This window comes from Pollachius pollachius, assembly GCF_949987615.1.
Source record: "Pollachius pollachius genome assembly, chromosome: 14".
Taxonomy (NCBI): domain Eukaryota; kingdom Metazoa; phylum Chordata; class Actinopteri; order Gadiformes; family Gadidae; genus Pollachius; species Pollachius pollachius.
Genome location: NC_136947.1, coordinates 5941508 through 5965034, shown reverse-complemented (window position 1 = coordinate 5965034; position 23527 = coordinate 5941508). Strand labels below are relative to the sequence as shown.

At 48.2% G+C, this 23527-nt stretch overlaps 1 protein-coding gene across 6 annotated transcripts; it reads left to right on the top strand.

Annotated features, from left to right (window-relative positions):
- Nucleotides 1-163: 163 nt before the first annotated feature.
- On the top strand, nt 164-23266 carry lpin2 (lipin 2). 6 transcript variants are annotated; one of them, XM_079751245.1, is made up of 21 exons: nt 2654-2958; nt 4975-5175; nt 9178-9273; nt 9863-10287; nt 10405-10512; nt 10624-10744; nt 10840-11248; nt 11382-11481; nt 11769-11956; nt 12441-12534; nt 12673-12742; nt 12859-12951; nt 13384-13472; nt 13875-14025; nt 14972-15120; nt 16913-16999; nt 17258-17410; nt 18329-18443; nt 19272-19375; nt 20099-20245; nt 20761-23266. In XM_079751245.1, the coding sequence occupies exons 1-20, from the start codon at nt 2725-2727 to the stop codon at nt 20241-20243; spliced, it is 3132 nt and encodes a 1043-aa protein (XP_079607371.1). In that variant the 5' UTR covers nt 2654-2724; the 3' UTR covers nt 20244-20245; nt 20761-23266. The 6 variants fall into 6 exon arrangements, with proteins under 6 accessions (XP_079607374.1, XP_079607375.1, XP_079607371.1 ...); XM_079751247.1 differs by adding an exon at nt 4608-4808 and having other exon boundaries at nt 2907-2958; nt 20099-23266; XM_079751248.1 differs by lacking the exon at nt 2654-2958 and adding an exon at nt 164-302 and having other exon boundaries at nt 20099-23266.
- Nucleotides 23267-23527: the final 261 nt, after the last annotated feature.

Genomic DNA, 23527 nt, shown 5'->3' with positions numbered 1-23527 from the left:
AATATGTCCATATATAATAACAAAAATAATTGCAATTAAGTGTGTTGGTAAGTGAGGTATGCATAATCTGCACGCAGCACACCGCCCTTGATACGGATAAAGTAAAGTTGAACAATACAGTGGTGTGAAGCCACTGCGGGGCTCCTTGTGCCACTCTACCACCACCACCAGCGCATCCAGCCGCCACACCAGTCCTTTTATGGTCCAGGGGCAGGACACGTCGGGAGGTTGCAATAACATGGGGACGGACTGAAGAGTCACACATCTCGAATTAATCTTCGATATATCGCCAACGTCGACGGGTAAGGTGATCACATAACGCCGAGTGATGCTGTTTGTGTTTATCTCGGTCCTAGACGCGGTAGTACTGACGTTAGCTTGAGCTAGCAGCCAGGGCTGGCTAGCATGCCTTGTGATGATTAATCCATCCGGCTACGGGGCTTGGCGGACTATAAACCCGTTAACGTGGGGCATTTCCTCACAGTCTGAAGCGGTTCTGTTGTTATCAGTGGACTTCAATAGGACCATCTACGTACTGGAAGCTGGTATACATCGGCTCATGGTAACGGGTGTTATTTGACTGGTAAGGAAAACAGGCTATGTGTGTTAGCCGGGTCCATTCATAGTCGTCGACCCAATTCGAACGCTGAACAGAAGTCACTTGGTGGACCGAGGCTCGTATTACCCTCGTAGTTTATAGGTTGTCCTCTGTTCTGTCCACACACAATGTGGTTGTGTTTTCTGTCTGTGTGTCTGTGGGTTTGTATGTCAGTATGTATTGTCAATAATCGATTGCCCAGGTGCAGTCTACCTGCATTCTTTCATTATTGGGAAGAATGCCCCTTAAAGATTTCGTAGTTTATTACATTTTTCATGACATGTTTATATTGTTCCTGAGGCAACGCCTTTTGATAACCGTTATGTTGTCACCGAACTCACCAGTTCAGTGTGACTGTAACCTGTCATAACACGTCTGAGCCACCCTAACCTTAAGTAAAGTAACATGTTTCTCAGCTCGTTAAAAAAGTTACAAGGATTCTTGGCCCAGAACACTTCACCCTTGGCTCTACTCTACTTTAATCTTTCAAAACAATCACATATGTTGATCTTCCCTTTCCTTCAGTGGTTTTCGATTTCTTTATTTTGGTGTTTAGAGGTGACTCCCATGTTGTGCAAGTAATTAGTGCTTCTGCACACTTTCTAACATAAGCTCAGCTTTGTAAGGTAATGGATTCTGTTTCTCAATGTACTGCCTCTTGTTGATCAATACTGCCATTTGAGCCTAATTTATGTTTTATTTATTTGACAGTTGTTTTCATTAATTCAAAACTCTGTAATGCACTGCACCATCTTTATGTTGTTGTTTTATGACCAGATGATAATGTAACTGACAATATCGATGTCAACAAAAGCTCAAGTAATTGTAAATAATGGCTTTATAATTGCGCTCTTGTATATGTGTGTTTTATAGTTATTATATATTAGTGTGTAGATTTGATGTAATGGAATTTTCAGAACAAAATATTTTTTAATGAGCCCATATTCTTGGCGTCATCTATAAATAGTAAATGTGAAAGCCATTAATAAGAACTTCCACTGTTACTTTCTTTTGAGAAATAGAATAGTTTTATGTTTTGGCCAAAATATTCTCTACATTTTCAAATATGTAATTATGACCTTAGCAGTTGGATAGGAATTGTGTTCCATTTCTCCTTATTGAATCTGTCCATGTTGACACAGAGCCTGATGTTTTTGTCATATCGTTCAAAGTAACAGGATTATAGTTCAGTCATTGCTTTAGGCAAATTGAATGACAGTATGCTTAAATGGCCAAGAAGGGAACATAGTAGGCAGTTAACTATATGTTCTTGCGTCAGACATGCCCTACAGCTGGCCATGTTTCCGATTGGAATAAACACGCTCAACCTTCGACGCTGTGCGTGTGCTCACTGATTTTGAGATATGGCCACTTATAGAAAGCCAATAGTGTGCATTGTTGATCCATGGCGTTTATCTCGGATCTAAATAAGACCTAGAATATATTCAACCCCCAAGCTGTGAGCCACACTCCCAATTGAATCACTTGCTGTGAATCCCATGCCTAAATGCTATCGGCATAATGTTCAGATATCCATTTTTCAGTAGTTTCTAAGAACGTTGAATACTTAAATATAGACTACCAATGCTTGAAAAAGTATCTTCTTAACTATGGTCACATGTGTGGCTGATGGGACTTGACTATAAAGAGCTCCGCAGAAAAGTATGAGAATAACAATGAACAAGTCAAAGTCTTTAGCCAGTCTGGATGTTGTTTGTTGGCTCTGTGGTAGATGACATGCATCGTAATAAATCATCCACAGGAACAAGTCAACAGAGTTCAGTACACATGTGACCACTTGCGGATGACTGGCTTTATCAGCCAGAAAAACCCGGTGCAGTGGCACGCCACAGGAATCTGCTCGCCATCTTATCAGCCTTTTACCAAGAAAGTCAAAAGACGAAACCCAATTGGTGGAAGCCTTGTCTTTTTCTGCTGATTGGTTGGGGTCACTGAGTGGCAGGCCCATCACATTACATCCACCCCTGCAGTGGACCAGTGGGTGGGGAAAAAGACTCTAAAACAATAATGTTACACAATAACCCCAGCGGCTCCAGCAGCAACATGGTCACCTCAGTGTTTACAATCAGGAGGGTTCATTTTCAAACAGTGTCGATGATAAAAGTATGGTGTCATTATCGGCGTCCTCTCCATGGGAGAACCAATCGGCTCCGCCGATGGAGTATCCTAAGCCGGACCAGGTAGAGGTGACCTTACTGGCTGCCACCGCCGCCACGCCAGCAGTGACTGTGCTGAGGAAGAGGCTCCGGCACTGGGGCGACTTTGAGCCCTCGGGGGGGGGGAACACAGGCACCGGTGAGCGTGACGGGTCCTCCTCTCTGAGGGCCACCTGGTTCTGGGTGAGTCTGGATCAACAGGTTTTTGTTGCCTGTGTCGGCTCCTTTGACGCCAGAGGGTCATTGTGGCCGCGCGCAGTCGTCTCTAATTGGTTAGGTTTTTCCTAAAGGATTTAATCACTATTGATCCACGTGAGTGAGGACACTTTTTAAGGCGGTTTTCTGGCTCAAGTGGTTGCTCTCCAGATGGACGCGATGCTTGGGTTCCTGAATAGCATATGGGATTTGGATCTTGGATTAGTGTGGTTGTAGTCGTACAATGCCTGTAAAGCCTTGTTTTTCCCTGCAGCTTTTTCGTGCATAAAAGTATGTTGCTCTCTTATTGCCTGTCTTTCATAACAGCAGTGCAGTGACTTAAATGTTCCGTGTATGAACCGTCATAAATCAAGGCACACACTAATCTAGATGTATCTGTGTCCTAAAAAATGATTACATGTTTCAAGGAGCGATGAATGAACTACAAGTGAAAGGGAAAACCCTTTGGTCTGTCATCTACTATCACTTTGGAATGTTTATTAGGGTATCAGTATTTCATGACTCGAACGATAACAACCCGATATTAATCCGCGGACATGGAGTTCAATGGCCCCAGTCCACTTACGGGGCTGGTTTGAATCCCTAACTCTTGGGGCCAATTTAGGTGATACTGGTGCCGTATTTTCTCCCCTTGTTTTTCCCCCCCGACATGGAGGTCTCGTTCCCATTGGTCTGTTTGAACATAGCAATTGGAGAGAAAAAAAGCTCCAGCATAATAGGCTTTCCCTTCATCATGCGAGTTGTGCTCGACTTAAGTCTACCGTGGTGTTTAGATTGGGGCGGTATGTTGTGGAGGGGGAAAAAAACCCTGTACTCAGTGGTGTTTACTTAAAGGCTGCGTCGGAGGCATTTCCTTTTGTGAAGCTGTTTTTCCAGTGTCTAGTTATGTCCACGTCGGAGCTCCTTAAAATGAAGGGCTGCCATTTGCTGACAGATGCTCCGTGCTGTATAGGCTTTACTCTCCCGGGACTCTCCCACACACGATCCCTTTTCCCCTGTCTCAGAGAGAGTGGGTGTGGGTTTTAGAGTTTTTGTGAGCCTTTTTCTTTTTCATTCCGCTATTGAATGCGTGCTGTGAAATGTGAATGCCGCTTGTATTAGGCCACACATAATCTAGAATAGATCCGGAACCCACATTCGGAGAATCAAGCCTTCAGTGGGTGATTCTATGTTTGCAAGGCCAAAAAAACTAGACCGTGGCCCTCAATCAACCCACAATCATTAGTTGCTTTTCTAACTTGGCAATGTTTTACTTTCATGTTTTGTGCTCCCATGAAGCTAAAGTGATGTCTTGGTGTGTTGCTATGTATGTTATGTAGGATTATTCTAGTCTCTTTGACTGGATGGACAATGCATTGTTTATGAATGGGGTTTCCCTTCACCTCCCCCCCCCCCCCCTACCCGCCCGCCCTTGTTTCCTGCAACATAGCCAACGAGACAGACATTTGTTTTGGACTACATGTTTTCAGGTTACAGTATAGATACCTTTGCCAGAGTAGATTAGAGAATTGCAGCTTCCTGCATTATTCTGTTGTTGTTTGCTGACTAACCCCGAACGTGATGTGCGTTCTGTGGGACTGGAGACTTGTTGCCTTGTCTTTGCGGTCCTCCAACAGCTGCTCTGTAGTGCTGACACATTGTAAGGGTGACCAGCTGCCTAGAGTGCACGTCATCAGGAACAGGAACACTGAAGACGCCAAGGGAACAACCATAGATGATACAGTAAAACATTGTTATCTTTACAAACAATGGTATCTTCCGGGGGAAAAAAAAGAAAATGGAGGAAATTGAATGAAATGATCAGGCATTCAAAAAGGGTAAATTAGTTCCACAAACTGTTTTGCAGTAAAAAAAAAAAACAACAAAACAAGCTGTTCCTTCAACATCTTTTGTTTTAAGTGCCCTGGCTCACCCTTTGCGCCTTGACCCTCGGCCTGTAGCTCCCATTGACCCTCCTCCCCTCTCCCTCTGTGCTGTGTGCAGACCAACACCATGAACTACGTGGGCCAGCTGGCGGGCCAGGTGCTGGTCACGGTCAAGGAGCTGTACAAGGGCATCAACCAGGCCACGCTGTCGGGATGCATCGACGTGGTGGTGGTGCGGCAGCGCGACGGCACCTACCAGTGCTCCCCCTTCCACGTGCGCTTCGGCAAGCTGGGGGTGATGCGCTCCAAAGAGAAAGTGGTGAGTTGGGAGGAGGCCATTGGGATGTGACACACACACACACACACACACACACACACACACACACACACACACACACACACACACACACACACACACACACACACACACACACACACACACACACACACACACACACTATCTCACTCTGTTTTCAAAAGGCCTCAGAGACCCTCCAAACACATTTTGTTATGTACTAAATAAAGTACAAGTGCAAGTACTTACATTTGGGTACTTTGCAGATGCCAAGTACCGATATGAGTACTTGATAATACCATTACAGTTTAGAGAGCTAGTGAACCCACTGTTTCAGCGGGAATTCAAACATTATGAGAGTTCTCGGAAAGAGGGGGCCATGTTATTGCCATGGTAACTGCAACTTTAGGATACTTTTTCAGTACCGTTGTTGCGTATGAGCTTTAATAAGCGGTATTGTATATATAAATGCTCCACAAACACCATAACGGGTATTAAATAAATCAGGGCTCAGAAGGAGCTTCACCATCCACACACACCATAGTGGTACACAATACGTTTCCGAAAAGGTCAACTTTCTCTCTGACGTCGCAGTCGATTGCTGCCCAGACAGAGCTCCACACGTCCACACAAACCGCACCACCAATGCACGTTTTTCCCTAAATTGGGGAATTATTTCAGTAACAGTGATGAAATGGCATAGAATACGATGTTGACATTCATGCAGGACAAATTTCCAGGTTACAAAAAGACTTTTGGGTTCACCCTTGACCATGCTTCGTTTACTCTTCAAACCTCAAGCTATTGGATGGTTGTATAGGACAAGTTTTACGAGTACATGAGCCAAGTATCTGAGTACTGGTATCGGCGCATCCCTACTACGTTTCATAAGCAAGCAAACAGTAAATGCATACTGGTTTGTTTGCCATGAGTCAGATTGTCATTGCGGTGAGGCTGAACTGCGATAGTCGTCGCCGTTTAGACTTCAACTCTGCTTGTACACTGCTAGAGACTGCTACACTGAGCTCATGTCAAATACTGCAACGCACACAGACACGCACATGCACAGATGCACGGACGCGTGCACACACACAGGCTTTGACGTCAAACAACAGACGCCTGCCAAAGTTGTTCACGCAGCAATGTGACTTTGTGTTTATCTGTAAACAGCAGTCAGTTAACAGCCCCCTGCTCTCCAACTGATCCCTGGTCAGCACCACAACACGCCGGTCCAGCCCTGGCACTGTTTGAAGTGTTCTAGTGTGCTATAAAAAGCATCTCTGAATCCGTTTCTCTGCTCCATGTCTCGGGGTACTAAGGGCATTCGTGAATGAGTCCACGCGTTCAGCTATTAATAAAGTATTTTTGTTATTGCTTATAAATGTTTGAAGGAAGCCCATAGAGACAATCTACAATTGATGCCAATTTGAATGAAGCCAATGAATAAGGGGAATAAAAAGCGGATGTATGCATAAAGGGTACAGTGCAGGGGTCTGCAGCCACAGCGCTTCGTGCTTGGCTCGTTGGCATCCAAACGGCTTCTGACTTGAGCCAGAATGGCCATCCAACATTGGACCACAAGCGGTAACCATCCCAAACTGGTTAGGACAAACCAGCTTTGAGGCCGTCCAGGGTGTAACTCAAGCTATAAATCAACAGGGAAGTGGTTTTCAATGAAACAACATTTGAATAGAGATAGGGTTGAATGATGCAGTGGCTCTGTAAAGAAAATATTAGAAAAGTGCTTCAGTGTTTGTGTGTGCATATTTTAAATACCTATCCGTTCAGTTTTGCAGCCTGTAGCCATTCCAGACTAAATGTCTTAACTCGTCTGGTTAGAAGTCTACAGTTTGAAGACCATAGTTTAGACAGCTGAGGTACGACAGACACTAGCGATGAAAAGAGCGCTCAGTAGAAAAACGTGGCATCTACAGTGGTTGGAATTCTTCATACACGCCTGCAGGTTGAGGGACATTAATTATGGTCAACAAGGAGGCCATTTGAGGCAATTTCCAAGAGCCCTAAAAATAAATAGTGTTGAGATTCTTGGCCATGGTAACGCTTTATTTTGTCTTATTTTGGAGATGAATGAATGGCTTGTCAGTGGGGCGTCTTACTGTTGACCTATACATTATGTTTCTTTATACTAAGTGCTCAATCCGTCACTGATAGTGATGATTGAACTGTGTAAATAATGTCACGGTTCGCCCGATAACACCTCGACAACGTGTGTCAGAACACTTAATAGTAAATATGCACATGTATAACTATTTATCCATTGACATGTGGACACATTCCTCCTCTCCGTAATGCATCAGATGGAACGTAGACACAAGTCAGCAGGGTGCGTTCAGATGTGTGGGGACTGGTCACTGCTCTGTCGGTTTCCCAGAATGCTGATAGAGGGAGGGGGGGGGAAGGGGTCAGAGGAATGAATGAGGTGGTTCCTATGGCAACGCATTCGTGCACATTCAGAATGAGGTGGGCCTGGGAAGACGAAAGGGAGCAGTTTTGCATTGCAAATCTCCATGACTCACCTGCCCATGGCTGCTCGGGTTATCGTCAGGTTATGTTGCCTGGGAAGGTCTGTGGGGGAAAATGGGTTTGAGATTAACCCTAATTATCCACACCTTTTTTTTTCGAAGGTTTACTGAGCCTTTCCAGTCTCTGTGGACTTGTGTCCTGCCCCGGGCGATGCCATTAATGTTCCCAGTGAACGACTGGTTTACAGATTCCCAGGCATTCATGGTGTTCAGCGGAGGTGACCTCTCAGTCAAACTCCTCAAACTGTGTGCAGTCTGGCATTCTTTCTGTTTAACCCAGAAGGCAAGAAACGCCTTTCTATGCTATTATAGAGGAAAAGATAATCTTTTTGTCCCGGGGAATATATTCAACCCCACATTGCAATGTTGATGTGGCAGAGAGATCCAATTGTATCATCGGCCTATTGCGTATTTAACATTTTTATTTGAACAATAGTTTGGATTAGTTCTGTGGCAAAGAACAAGGAACAAGGGCTGCATGATTCTTGCTGCTCGTTATAATGATTAGGCAGAAACCCCTCCGCTGTGATTCTTATCCACACATTGTGCCTGGCAGATCTGGTAACCAGCCTGAAACTGTGAGTGTGAATCTGCCCTGTCAAGGGTTGAGGAGGAGTTCAGGGGGCCAGAGCCAGCGCTGGGTCATTTATTCTCGGCCATTATCCGCATGCATTGAAATTCCAAGTCATCGCCCCGGCACACATCAATGGAGGCGGGCCGCCCCGGTGGTAATCATAAAGTCACTCCTCTGGGGCCCCGTGGGAAACCACACTCGACGAAGAGCGATCCTGCACCTGACGGGGCATGAATAATCCTCCACCTGACGCACGCAAAACTACCCCAGAGCCACCGGAGGCTGAGGCCTGCTTCTGAAGGGACTCCTCCTAATGGCCTGCTCAGGGCTCTCCAGAGGCTAATTGGCTCTTCTTCACTCTCTCTCGACGTCTCTCGCCACCAGACTCTGTCCTGCTTGCCTCAGCCTCTGCGGTGTCCTATATCTGTGAATGGCCGCAGCTCTACCCGGGCTTTCTCCCGGCCCCGGACCACCCGCGTGCTTAAGAAAACGTGAGCCCAGCGGGAACCATCGATAATTGGGTTTAGTAGGGTCTCGAGGGGGGCGGTGGTGGGGGTGTCTCAGGCAGACACCGTCTACGTGGCCTGGAAACAACGCAGCCCTGTTTGGAGAACACGGTCTGCGTGCTGCCCTGTTGGGTGTAATTCACTTATAGAACATGTGGAGTGGTTCCTGGATGTTGCACGAAATATGTATTGATATTGTTTTGTGTTGGCTTCTTACTGGTGGTTTTGCTTTCCTTTTCTGATGTGGTTTATTTGTACCTATTATGATGATTCTTATTAGTTGGGAAGTTAGCACTTACTTTGCTTTCTTAGCCATTCTTGGGAAACATGATGTTAGTTTCGTATTGGAGCATGGCTGCTGTCTGTACGAGGTCGCTAACTACCCCCTGTGTGATGGTCTCAGATCGACATTGAAGTCAACGGGGAGCCGGTGGAGCTGCACATGAAGCTGGGGGACAACGGCGAGGCCTTCTTCGTCCAGGAGACGGAGCAGCTCAACGTGAGTGTTCACCGGCCGTAGACGGTGGCTGGAGCTCCGGCGATGATTCATTATAATGTTGTTGTCTTTCAGTACCACTGCATTACGGCGATATGATGGTGTCAAATGTTGTTTTGCATGATTAATTATTAACATATCTGTTGCGATATGGAGTTACTAAAGCTGCTGTGGGTAAGACTCTGGAGCTATATAGAGAGAGCAAAAACATAACAAGAGTTTGGAACACAGCAACTTTTAACCCTCGGAACACTCCCTGTTCCCTTCCTCGCTACTTTTCTCTGCCGTTGACTTGATGAAATCAGCGAAGAGATGCCCTGATTTCACCCAGGAAGATTGCCAGAAGAAGTCTAAAACCTGAATACCTTGAGAGACAGGCGCAGTCAACTTAAAACGTTATTCCCGACGCGCATTGCACTCACCGATTACATGACAGATGGTTGTAATATCTAACAAATGTTATTCCAATAACAGCTCTTACATCTCACCGGCAGCAGCGTATTACCATTTGTGGTGGGTAGCTAGGAGCAATCGTAGTAGTCGTTGTAGTGAGAAGGGCGAGTCAGAACGCCTGTCTCCTCGGCTCCCCCAGCAGATCGTGCCGGCCCACCTCGTCACGTCCCCCATCCCCACCGAGGGCCACCTGATCTGGATCAACGAGGTGGAGCGCCGGGCGGCGCAGCAGCACCTGGAGGACGACCCCGCCGACCCCGAGGACGCCCCCGAGCCCCACCACCCCACCAGCACCCCGGGCACCACCAAGAAGAAGAAGAGGAGGAGGAAAAAGCACAAGGGCGACCCCCGCCGGGAGGAGCTGACACCGCCCATGGCCCTCGTCTCGGCCAACGCTGCTGCTAACACTGCTGCTAACGCTGCCGCTAGCACTGCTGCTAACGCTGCTGCTAATGTTCCCGCTCCGGCTCCTGCTGCTACGACCTCCAGCGGTCAGACTGAGGAGATCTTTGAGATGGAGCTGAGCTCGGACGAGGAGACGGCGGTTCTGACCCACGCCTCCAGGTTGGTGTCTGAGCCTGGCTTCTGTTGTCCTGAAACTAGTTATACGCAGATTCATAGAATGGACTTTGAATGGTATTATATTTGTACAAACTTAATGTATCTTTATGATTTTGTTAGGTCGCCATCAATGACCACGATGCGGGACATCGACCCGAAGTTACCTGCAGCCAGACACAACCTAGACAGCTACCCCTTCTCCGACGGAGACTGGTCCAACGCTGACGGGTATTGAATCAATTAATCTCCCCTGGTCGACTCAAACGTGTCAGGTGTTACCCATCATGCTTCATGGCGTGTCTTTGACTCCCCCCCCCCCCCCCCCCCCCGCCCCCACAGGCTGTCGCAGGCTTTTTCCCCCAAGAGCGACTCGGAGCTCCTGGTGAGGTCGTCGGAGAGCATGCTCCGTGCCGAGTCCCACATGCAGTGGACCTGGGGGGAGTTTCCTGAAGCAACCAGGGTGAGACCCACTTGTCCTCTCTAAAAGCAAGTGAATCCTCAGTGAGCATCTCAAACCTCGACTGACCCGAGTGACCTCCTGCTCGCTCCGTCCAGGCACCCAAAAAGGAGAGGTACGAGCACCCCAAAACGGTGACCATCACCCCGTCCGAGAGCACCCACTTCCGGGTCATCCTCAGCTCCGAGGCGATGCAGAGCGAGCTGGAGCCGGGGCCCCCCAAGATGATCGCCAGTGGCATCGGCGGCGGCGGCGACCGGCCCGCTTGCGCCATCATCAAGCCCCAGCCGCGCACCCCCACGAGCCCCACCGTCGGGCCCGTCGTGCGCTCCCCCACCCCGGTCGACGCGCAGCCCCCCCTGACGCCCACGGAGCCCCCGGAGGTCCTGCCCCACGGTGTGACCACGTCCACCCCCATCAACGTCTCCGGCAGCCCGGGCATGGCCCAGATGGCAGGAGACGCGGGGGACGCGAGCTCCAAGTGTGACTCGCCTTCCAAGAAGAAAGGCAAGGCTTTGTGGTTCTTCCTTCTCTGATTTAGGAGCTCTTCTTCAGGGTCTGTTGTTGTTGTTGTTGTTGGTGTTGTTGTTGTTGTGGTTGTTTTTTAACCCAGCTCTATTGATTCTCTGCTCCCCTGAAGGCGTCCCTAAGAGGAGCCAGCACCAGGGCCCTGAAGATATCTACCTAGACGACCTGTGCGTACTTGATCCGGACGTGGCTGCACGCTATTTCCCTAAAAGGTTTGTCTACCATCCTTCCAGCCTTCCTTAATTCCTTCCAACCTTAGCAATATGAATTAGTTGTCTTGAAAAGCGCTAACTTAATTATCATTGCTATAATCATTATTATTGTGTGCGTGAACGCAACCTCTTAACCTAGCATTTGTGAGGGCTGGGCACTTTAAATATCTTTACTGTACAGACAGCGGTATACTGTGGTTTCTCTTTCTTCTGACCAATGTACTTTACTGTAAGTCTGCATAATGCCCTCAATGTAAATAGGAACACGCTCCACGGTTGTGTTGCAGTGAGGCGGAGGCAGCCACCAAGCACTGGATGGACTCTGAGATGGGCTCGGGCTCCCAGTCCCCCCAGTCGGTGGGCAGCGCCGCGGCCGACAGCGGCACCGAGTGCCTCTCCGACTCGGCCGGCGACCTCCCGGACGTCACCCTGTCCCTGTGCGGAGGTCTGAGCGAGAACGCCGAGATATCCAAAGGTACGGGCGCTCCGATGGCGGGCGCGCCGAGTGTGGTGGTCAACGCTGATCACCGGTGATCAGCGATCAATGCTTTAGACGGACCTTTTTGTGCCTTTTATGGACCAGACATTTACAGCACAGTGGGTTGAAGAAGACAGGAAATAACGTCTAGCATAGGTGGGATTCAAACCAGGGTCGCGGCACTAGCAGGATGAGCCACTGAGCCACCCCATTCGTCAAACATTAAATCAAACTCCAAATCACATATTAAGAAACCCGGCGACCCGAACCCTGCGTTGCTGGGAAACACGGCCTTGGTTGGTTGAGGCTGTTTATGTTGCTTGTTTTTCGCGAGGAGGCTTTATTGCGACCCATTGAAAGTACACCGTATCACGCTACTAAAGGTTAATGTCTAGCCGTGTTTCCACGGTTACGCTATCGCCCTTATTATCCATTAATGTGTAACGAATGCTTTTCCCTCCCAATGCTTTTTCTCCCCCAGAAAAATTCATGGAGCATATCATCACGTATCAGGAGTTTGCTGAGAGTCCAGCCATCATTGACAACCCTAACCTGGTCGTGAAGATCGCAAATAGGTCAGACAATGCCCCCTTTGCTTATGGATGAAACCAAACTTGTTGTTGGATGAAACTAAACTTGTACTTGTTTCAGTTGAGGCTGTTGACATTTTTGCTTTCAATCATTGAATAAAAAATATTTTTGTGTTCTTCTAGATATTACAACTGGACGCTTGCTGCACCACTGATCCTAAGCATGCAAGCATTTCAGAAGAATTTGCCAAAGGTAATCAGAAGTAGCCTAACTGTCCTTGTGCCTTCGGTGATGTGATTCTACATTAGCCATTTTGAGCCCCTTTGAGGGGACGCAGGCATAACTCAGCATGTCCCCTGTGTCCCCAGGCGACGGAGGAGGCGTGGGTGAAGGAGAAGATGCCAAAGAAGTCTGGCCGCTGGTGGTTCTGGAGGAAGAGGGCCGACAGCACCGTCAAGCAGGTATGATGCCCGCGTCAGAGGTGTACCCCACTGTTACAGGCATCCAGGGTCCAGGATTTACTTAAGATCCCAACCCTGAATTGTTTTACCTGGCAAATTGTAAAATCGTTCAGCTATTGGCTGTTGGCAGGCGTTGGTTTTGGACCCTGAACGTATCAGGAAGCACAGGAACACATGGAGAAACGTTTAGCCAATTCATCAATAAGAACTGCTTGATTCAGTAAGCAAACAAACAACCAGCCAACACATATTGGAAGGGTTCCTAGAGAGGAGCATAACCAGGATTTTCACAGGCATCCAAGGTGTACACTTCAAGCGAAGAATGAATGAATCATACATCATGTGTGTTTGTGTATTTTCGAGGTCGTTTCAATCCTTGGTCCGGTACTGTGTCCATGTGTATTAATCCCCTGTCCCCTCGCTCTCTGGCAGTCTGAAGCCAAGCTGGAGTCTAAGGAGGAGTCCCAACTGGAGGAGGAGGGCCGGGCCTCCCTGTCCCAGGAGCAGAAGCTGGCCATGCAGTGAGTCGCATGACGGTGTTCACTGACCGGCTCAGCCACGCTGACCGCTGGGTCTACCATAAACCCCTCATTGAGGACAAGTGTTTTAGGAGCCAGGATGCTTGTTGTGTTCAAGCATCACACGGCCTTACAGCACTCTGGACACACCGTCTGCTGTTGTAGACTGTAGCTGTTAAGAAAGTGGGTTGTTTTCGGTGAACAAATAAACATCACGTGCTCTGTATCTACACATACATCTATCGATTTGTTTTAGTTAAGTGGGCTATGTTTAAAACGGCCTTTTTGCTGAACGGAGCATTCATACACACAACTTGGCATCAATGTTAAAAAAAAACGAGCTACATTTTCATCGCCCACCCTGACGACGCAGTGCCCCTCTCCCTTGGCGTGTGCCCCCCGCAGGCCCAAAGCCGGGGACTCATCCAGCGACGAGGAGTCCAAGGAGGTGAGCGCCGCCTCCGGCCCAGAGAGGCTGCAGCAGCCGGGGGAGTCCCACGCCCACCCCTGCCCCCATGCCTACCGCAAGTCCCTGCGCCTCTCCTCCAGCCAGATCGTAAGGACCCCCCCCCTGTGTGTGTGTGTGTGTGTGTGTGAGATATTCAGCTCTTGACTATAACTATAAACATTGTGGAGCAGTATTTCACATGAGCACAGTGCCAGTCTCTAGTATTGTACAAGGTAGGTTGGAGTTTAAAACAAAGCTGTTTTTTGCAATTTAGCCTCATTGCCATGACCATCAGACTCTAGAGAATCAGACCGGTTAGTTTGTTAAATACACATACACATTTAATTACTTATGATTTAAGAAAATGGCTTTGGAGTTTTTCGGAATTTAATTTCTTTTGTCTCTGCATGACATTTGACTTAACTATGTAGAAGTTGATGTTGGATACATTTCAACAATCTCTACAGGCAAATTTAAATATGGTGTTTTTAAGTAAATGTTTCTAACTAGTTTTCCTTCTCCACAACCCTTTGGCCTGTTTGTGGAACTTTGTATTAGTTATCTCTGCTGCTGTGGAACATTGACGTAGAACTGGAAATACCAGAATAGACAAGGAAATCAGACAAAATACACATATTACTGGATGTCTTACTGCATTGGGCTGTCAACAAACTGAGCCCTTAATTGTTAAATCCCCTTTAATGCAGAGAGCGTCAGTTGAAACCAACATTGGCTTATTTCCATAATGACTGTTTGAACAAGTTAGTCAGAGGTATTACCCCACTTCATGTGACAAGTGTGACAAAGAAAAAGTCCAAAAAATACAGATCCCTGCTTCTAACCTGCTATTGATGTGTCGGAGCGCCCTCTACTGGCTAAGTCCTACGTACAGCTCGACTATTCCCACAGCAGACTGCAGGGGGCTCCAAAGCACCGTGGATAGAATGAAAAAGAGCTCAGACTACAGAAAGTGTGTCTTTGTTTTGCCCCAGGGGTGTTTTTTTGGTTTGTTTTGTATTGCCCCGTCTCTGTGCTGATGTTTGTGTCCCCCCAGGCCAGCCTGAAGCTGAAGGAAGGGCCCAACGACGTGACGTTCAGCATCACCACACAGTACCAGGGCACCTGCCGCTGTGAGGGCACCATCTACCTGTGGAACTGGGACGACAAGGTCATCATCTCCGACATCGACGGCACCATCACCAAGTAGGTGCTTCGCTCGCCGAGGGTTAAACCCGAACGTGGTAACGTCCCAAAAAAAAGAGATGCTTTTGAAATGGTAATGGTTCATGAAATCTGTGGGAAATCTTTTTTTTTTTATGAGGTACACTTTGTCGTGATGATAGATTAAATCGTTTGATTGACATCTGTAGAATCCTATACGAAGCCAGCAAAAAAATACACCCTTGATACACTATGTTCAGGGTAAAAAGAGTATGATTGTTTTTCGGTCTTGGGTAGTTCTACAAATAAGAACCCACATGTGCGGACTGTTTACCATCAGCTTAAGCCTTGAGACTTTAATATTTCCTTCTGTGTTATTTCAGGATCAGTTTTCTTCTTCTTTTGGTTTAAAATACTTGAAAAGCTTGTATTGCGTCATAAAGTGTGTGTGTGTGTGTGTGTGATGAAAATGATAACCTTTCCCACAAAAGAGCCTTCATAAGCTTGCTATTCATAACTTGGTGAGTAGGCTATGCCCGTAAAAGGAATTATTAAATCAGCATTTTAACTGGCTATCAGGTTTGACAAGCAGTTTCACCGGGAGATGGAGGTACGTAGCCAGCCAGCAAGCCTGAGAACCGCAATAGCCTTGTATTTCATGATTTCTCTTATAATCTCCATGTATGCCTCATTCATATAGTTTGAGAGATAACTTTACTTTATCAATCTATCATCTTACCAGCTTTTTGAGGGCACGGAGTTGGAAAGAAAGCCTTCAAATCTGTACACCTCGCCTCATCAATATCTGTATTCAGCCTACAGAGACGTATTTTGAGACGACACTGTCATAACAACGTTCCATCTGAAAATCACCTAACCCCTTAACGTTACATTTCTTTACTTTTCCAAACTCTCTTTTAAGATCTGGAACAGCGTATGAGCCGTCCTTGGCTATCGTGATGCTGACGCACTTTTGGTGTATTGTATTTGAGTAAAAGACAAAAGTGCCCTGGTAGTCAATGACAACCAGGGAACTAGGACAACTTTTTTTCGAATGATAAGAAAACACTGGCGGTTTAAAGTTTGGTGGGAGATGGATGGTATTGGGTTGGACGGACAGACAGATCGACAGACGGGCTTTGTGAAAGGTCTAAATCCCAGGCGGCCCCTCTCTCTCGGTGTTATCTATAGCCATGCGGGTACCCATAGAAACGGCACAAGCTGTTCTGTAAATGGCCCCCGCCAGAATTAGCCGTTATTAATGCAGTCGGCAGATGACTTCTATTTATACACATGCCTGAGCTTTTTTCAATTAGTCTAAAGACCCCAGCCAGCCTTTTTTCCTTTTTATTGTGTTTTTATTCATTTGTTGTTTTGTGACGTTGTGAAGTCGATGTGTCGCTTCCTGCTACTCTCACAGGGCTGTGCTCATAGGTGGCCCACATCAAACGGGTGCTGATTGACTGGAGCTTATTATATCGCCCACTGTGTGTGTGTGTGGGTGCTGTTGTCTTCATTGGAGGAGCAATGAGCACTGGGGTTTTTAATGAGTCCATTTACATTTCAGAGCAGATGGATCCCTAAGCTGGGGTTAAGACAGGACAGGGTTACCTCTGTGTGTGTGTGTGTGTGTGTGTGTGTGTGTGTGTGTGTGTGTGTGTGTGTGTGTGTGTGTGTGTTCTCCCATTATCTCAAAGAAAAGGGGTTCTCGATGTCTTGTCTACCTTGGACAGAGCACAGGAAGGTTTTTTTTCCACACCCACGCACAGGTAAACTTCAGTTTTTCTCCTGCCTCTTTTCCTGACTGTGTGTGTGTGTGTGTGTGTGTGTCCAGGTCTGACGTGTTTGGCCAGATTCTGCCACAGCTGGGCAAAGACTGGACCCACCAGGGCATCGCCAAGCTGTACCACTCAGTCGCAGAGTAAGAGATGGATAGACGCCAACCTTATATACAGTCTTTTTATATCTTCCAAGATTACGTTTTTAATCAGGTCTAGGTCAAAGGTCAACACGCCATGTTCGGCTGTAGCAGACGTCGTAGCTGATGATTCTACGGGCCTGCTCATGTCATTCAAACGACCAATTTGTTTGCAGACCAAATTTGGGTCAGAGATTCTTCATGGCGGCTAATGGCGGGTCTTGTGTCTGTTTTCGTCTTCCTTCCCGGGAACGTCTGAAGGAACGGCTACAAGTTCCTGTACTGCTCGGCGCGGGCCATCGGCATGGCGGACATGACGCGGGGCTACCTGCAGTGGGTCAACGACGAGGGCACCATCCTTCCCAGGGGCCCGCTGATGCTGTCCCCCAGCAGCCTCTTCTCTGCCTTCCACAGGTAGCGCACAGGTTCCATTAGGAGCGTTCAGCAGACGCTTTGTTAGAAAGCGTCCGACCACGGTTCACGCACACATTCACGGTGGAGTCAACCACGCAAGGCGACAGCCGGCTCGTCAGGAGTAGTCAGGGTAAGGTGCCGTGCTCAGGGACACTTCGACACTGGAGCTAAGAGGAGCCAGGGGTCAAACTAGCAACCTTCCGGTTACAAGCCAACCCACTCTTCCTCCTGAGCTAAGCCGACCCAACGCGCACACTCACGGCCTCAGCACTGTCCAACGCTGAATGAAATCACTGTTCCTCCCAGACTTCTGCAGACATAACTTTTAGGATTGTGTCTTTTTAAACACACACACACACACACACACACACACACACGCACACGCACACCGCCTGGCCTCAGCACTGTCCAACTCTGAATGAAATCATTGTTCATCCCTGCCTGCTGCGCTCCCCCTTTGAGATATCACCTCCTCCCTGCCCCGCCTACTTCCTCCCACCCCCACCCTGTCTGTTCCCAGTGTCCTAAGCTTGCCGCTGAAACTTGGGCTTATATTCTTACCGTCTCCCTCCCCTTCCTTCTCCTCCCCGGCCACTCCACTGCCTTTGGTCTTAAACCCCTCATAAATCTCCCATCTGTATTCAGGGCACCCTTTTCTCCCTTATGCTATGCTCCTCCCCCGAAGCGATTGCACCGTTATTGATTGAGTAGGAATCACGGGCTGATGTATTTTTGTTTGTGTTTTTTATCCCCCTCGATTCATAACACTGACTTTTAGGTTGTGTGTGTGTGCGTGTGTGTGTGTGTGTACTTGTGAGTGTGTACTTGTGAGTGTGTGCATGCGCCCCCTAGCTAGCTTGTTGCAATGCCGGTCTTGATCCGTCCCCCTGTCTCTCTCGCCCCCCCCACCCCCCCAAGGGAGGTGATCGAGAAGAAGCCGGAGATCTTCAAGATCGAGTGCCTCACGGACATCAAGAACCTGTTCCTCCACAACAAGCAGCCGTTCCACGCCGCCTTCGGGAACCGCACCAACGTGAGTTGCCGGGCGAATGCCCAAGATGACGGGGATTTGGGTTGTTATTCCTATTTGGGGCTGTGCCTGTTTTTTGCCTTTGTTTGTTTGTTTGTTTTCGTCGTCCTGGTGCATGTATCCGGTGTTTGTGTGGACTGGCTCTCGGGACGCAATATACCCTGACTCTGGCTTCAGTAGAGGAGGAGGAGGAGGCCTGAGGAGGCTCAGGCAGGGGGCTCAGCCCAGACTGAGGTCATATGTGGGGACTGGTGACCTGTCCCTGGTCGATGATAGGGCGGGGGGGAGGGGGTTGGGAAGCTTAAGCAGGCCACAGCGTGTCATTCTCAGCTGCACAAACACCCCCTACCCACCTGTCCTCCCAGCTGGGACAGCCAACAGCACACGTACACATAAACACACAGATTGACTAACAAACACACACATTCACACAGATTGACTAACGAACACACACACACACACATTGTGACACACACGCACACAGATACACACACACACACACACACACAGATTGACACACACACACACACACACACAAACAGATTGACACACACACACACACACACACTGCCCGTCACTCACTCTTTTTTTCAACCAAAGAGGGACTTCCAGAAATAACAGCGTCATGCACCAACAGGAAATTGACGTCTTAATATCATCAGCGGCTTCCATCAGCGCTTGTTTTTTGTTTCGTACGCTACTGTGACTCACACCTCCACGCCCCCCCAACCCCCTTCTTCGCACCACCGGAGACGATTCCCCCCCCCCCCCCCCCCCCCCCCCCCCCCTCCTCTCCTCTAACCACACCCCTCTCCGTCTGGCCCATCCCAGGATGTCTTCGCCTACAAGGAGGTGGGGGTCCCTGTGTGCCGCATCTTCACCGTCAACCCCAAGGGGGAGCTGATCCAGGAGCAGACCCGGGGGAACAAGACCTCGTGAGTCCCCGTCCTTCCCCCCCCCCCTCCTCTCTTCCCCACCCCCCTACCTCGCCAGATGTACACCCTGCGGTCACCAATCGACACAACGCACATCCTGTTGGGGTGCTGCTGGTTGCTGTTGTTGTTGTTGTTGTTGTTGGCTAATCTCGGGGAGCCGGCGTGATGTGGCCGTGGCTGGTGTCCTCGGCTCCGAGCTGGGGTTTTCAATACTTGGCTGACGCCGCGTCCCTCCGGTGTTGTGGGGGGGGATGTTGATCCGCCGAGTGGATGTTGATCCGCCGCCGCCGCGCTCGGCGCATTTCAATGGGATGTAAAGTGTCTGTGAGAGCCCTGGAAAGCGCTCCACAAATGGAATGCATTACACTTGTTATTTTGATTATTATTGTTTCGGCCGCGCAGTCACACCTTGTGTTTGTGGTTCTCTCTCTCTCTCTCGCTCTCCCTGCCTCACTCTCTCTTCCCCCCCGCCCGCTCCCGCTCTCGCTCTCTGCCTCGCTCTCGCTCTCTCTCTCTGCCTCGCTCTCGCTCTCTCTCTCTGGCTCTGCCTCGCGCTCTCTCTCTCTCTGCCTCTCTCTCGCTCTGGCTCTGCCTCGCTCTCTCTCTCTCTCTCTCTCTCTCTCTCTCTCTCTCTCGCTCTCCCTGCCTCACTCTCTCTTCTGCCCCCCGCTCTCGCTCTGGCTCTGCCTCTCTCTCTCTCTCTCTGCCTCTCTCTCCATATAGCTACTGCCGACTGAGTGAGCTGGTGGAGCATGTTTTCCCGCTGCTGAACAAGGAGCAGAACCAAGCGTTCTCCATGCCAGAGTACAGCTCCTTCTGTTACTGGCGCCAGCCCATACCTGACATCAACCCCGACGAGCATCTCTGATCGTACGCACGCAGCCACAAACGCACACACACACGCCGAACCCCTCACATGCACGGCGAAACACGCAAAGAACCCAACTACAGCAAGTATAACACTTCTAGACCACCCCCCCCCCCCCCTTCACACCAGCTATTCCGGTTCAAACAGAACATGTAATGCAACGCACAAAATGCAAAGAGGTAGGAGTTCAGGAACATAGGAAAACCATAGAACCCCTCTCTCTGTTTAAGCAATGGATACGAAGAAGTCATCTCTTTCACTCATCTTGTTGAACACACACACACACACACGTGTACGTTGGTACCGGACGGTCGTCGATGTCGAAAACCAGAAGGAACCAGATACTGGGATACTGGGCGGGGCAGCACTGAGCCTCCACAGTTCAACTGCTGGATGCAACTGAGCCCATATGTGTGTGTGTGTCTCTCTCTTTCACTCCCCCTCTCTCTCTCTCTCTCTCTCTCTCTATCTCACGCCCCATTCTCGGACCTCCAACTCGGACTATGCATGACTCCAGATCAGAGGAGTGGGTTGGTCGTTCCGGTGCTGCTGGATGAAGCCCCCCCCCCATGTGCACCAGGGTTCCCATGACAACGCACTTAACCGCTAGGCGTCTCCAAGGCGAGGGTCACGTTGTAAAGCCCTGCTATGTGCCGCCTGATTTAGCATCATGAGTTAGATCTGTTTCAACTCTACCCACGGAGGAGCTGAGGGTCCTAAAGCAAATTAAAAAAAAATAATAAGTTCACCAGATTTTCTGCCAGCTAACCAACAATAATGCGACCTTGCTGGTTTACTTTGTTTATCCTCCGTCTCCTCTCGATTCGTGCTCCACGAAGGCGCTTTGAGACTCTGGAGGAGCCCGATTGAAGTGCTGATGTTTCATGTTTGTTTGCACTCACAAACCCCCCCCCCCCCGATATGGAGAGATGGAGGTTGTGTTGTTTAGCCCGATGTGTTAAAAGAACACTGTTTGGATATTGTTTTTTTTGTGTGTGTGTGTTTACAATCTTGTTATCAACTCCCATGTCTTCGTTTCCCCCCCCATTAACAATGCAGTAATTATTTATCTTAATGTTAAGTTATTAATTATTATTATTTTTTTGTAAATATTTGTTCAACAGTGCCGATTGTAAATGCGTGAATGTTTGAGTGCAGGTTCATTTAAAGACCAGCGCTGATCACCAGAGATGGCTAGCTATGGCTTAATTAACAACTGTGTGTTTCCTAGCCGTTTCAATTTTAACAAATGTCAGTGCTCTTGGTTTCCGTCTGCAGCAGTCATGGGAGGTGAGCTCCTAGAGTCCACAGAAGTTTGCCAGCAAAGCCTCCTTCTGTGCGTGTCGGCAAGGTTAATGTGGGCATCGGTAACGTGTGTGTGAGTGTGTATGTGAGTGAAAAATTAATGATTGCTTCCGCGAGGTCATTTCAGTTTTATTTTCTTTTTGAACGACCACTGGCCTTCGTCCGGCACTGGGTGTATTTGGGTGGCAGCCTTTACCCAAACTTTGTGAGAGGTTAACGCAAAACAACACACACACACACACACCGCCCCCAAGCCCAGCCTTATCCAACGCACTTTGCCTTTGCTGCACCCTCACCAACACATAGGATACCTTCAACGTTGCACGTCTTCCACCCACGTCTGCTTCACCCAACGATGAGGCACCAGAGAACAACGCTCTCGACGCTATATGTATCCGTCTCTTTATATTTGTTTAACTTTGCATCCTCCATCTGACGACGCATTTGCTTCTGAGACAGTGAGTGTGTTTTTTATGTATAATATATGTGACACACACAGACTATTGATGTACTGTGGCTGGTTAGTTATTTTCCTTGATTTTATTCATAGGAAGCCAGATGGTAGACTCTATAAGCAACCACACCCCGATGCTATGGTGAATAAACACCACCAGATGCTGGCCTTGCATCTCACATGTGTCCTGTCCTCCAGCCGAGTGTGGAATGCATCATTTTCACCATCGCCTGATAGCAGTCTAATGTAATGAGGTTAGAATAATAATGTGCGTGCGCGTGTGTCTGCGTGCACAAGGTAAATATCCATGGCCGCCGCTATATTCAAATAGGAACCAGGTTAAGGCGCGGCGATTAGTGGGAACACTGGCATCGGGCGTGCTGTCGGCGTGAACAGCGACTACTTGAGGGGAACATGAAGCACTTTGCGGCACTCGTGCACGGCCAGACGAGACAGCGGACGCTGGAGGTCTGGCTGAGGAATCCCAAAGGTTCAGAGCCCCACCGGTGGTACAACGGTGTGGGAAGAGGAGGAAGATCCACGCTTGGTGAGACGTTAAGGGGACTGAAGGGAAAAAAAAAAAAAGCACAGAAATGTACGATGACAGCTATTCCTTCATCTGGAATTCATTTGTTCCTTGACAAGATAGGTATTTGTGTGACATGGGCATTGATTTTATTTCACTTTTCTCTGCGAGACAGGCAGGATGGTTTTGGTTTGTGGAGCATCAGATGCGCGTTTGTCACAGTGGTATTTCTTTTTGTTTGTGCGTTTTTTTTATGTATGGTGAAGTCAAATTTATCTGATAAAAATAGAGAAAAAAACAATTCCATTCTTTCTATGAAAGTGGTACATCTTGTGTGGGACGTTCACAATGCATCGTGTCTCCTCCTGGTATGATACATTGTTTGATCTTACAACTGCTGTGGAAAATGCCATATGCTGAAATCTATATTTGCCCCTGTCTTTGATGCCTTTTGTTTTTTATCTCGCATTTATTTTATATGTCATCTTTTTGTGGGAATTGATTATTAGGCAGTTTATTGCTTCTTTCTGTTTGGAGGTAGATCCTGCTGTTTGATTGCGTCCGGCAAATGTAAATACCTGAAGTGTATATTCTGTATTGATTTGTAATAAAATAAGTGTTGAAAAAAATGTTTACAGAGCAAAGTTGTGAGTGAAAATAAATAAATACCGGCCCTCTTGAAGCTAACTAAGATTTGCTTGTGGTCATGTTTGTGTTAAAATAAAGTTTCTAACCAAATTAGTGTGCGGGCATGTTATTTTATAGTTCTTTCCCTCCGGGGTCGGGCAAAGATGGAAAAGGCTAAATGGCTGTCATCAAGGTCAATATTCACGTAAAGGTGCACAGCAAAGGTCGATCAGCGAAGTCACAACTTTTCTCTGTTTTGGGACCTCAGTGGTGGAACGAGCTCTCTACCGATGTAAGGATCGCAGAGTCGCTCACCAGCTTCCGCAAAAGACTCAAAACTCACCTGTTCAGAGTTCACCTCGACTCTGCATA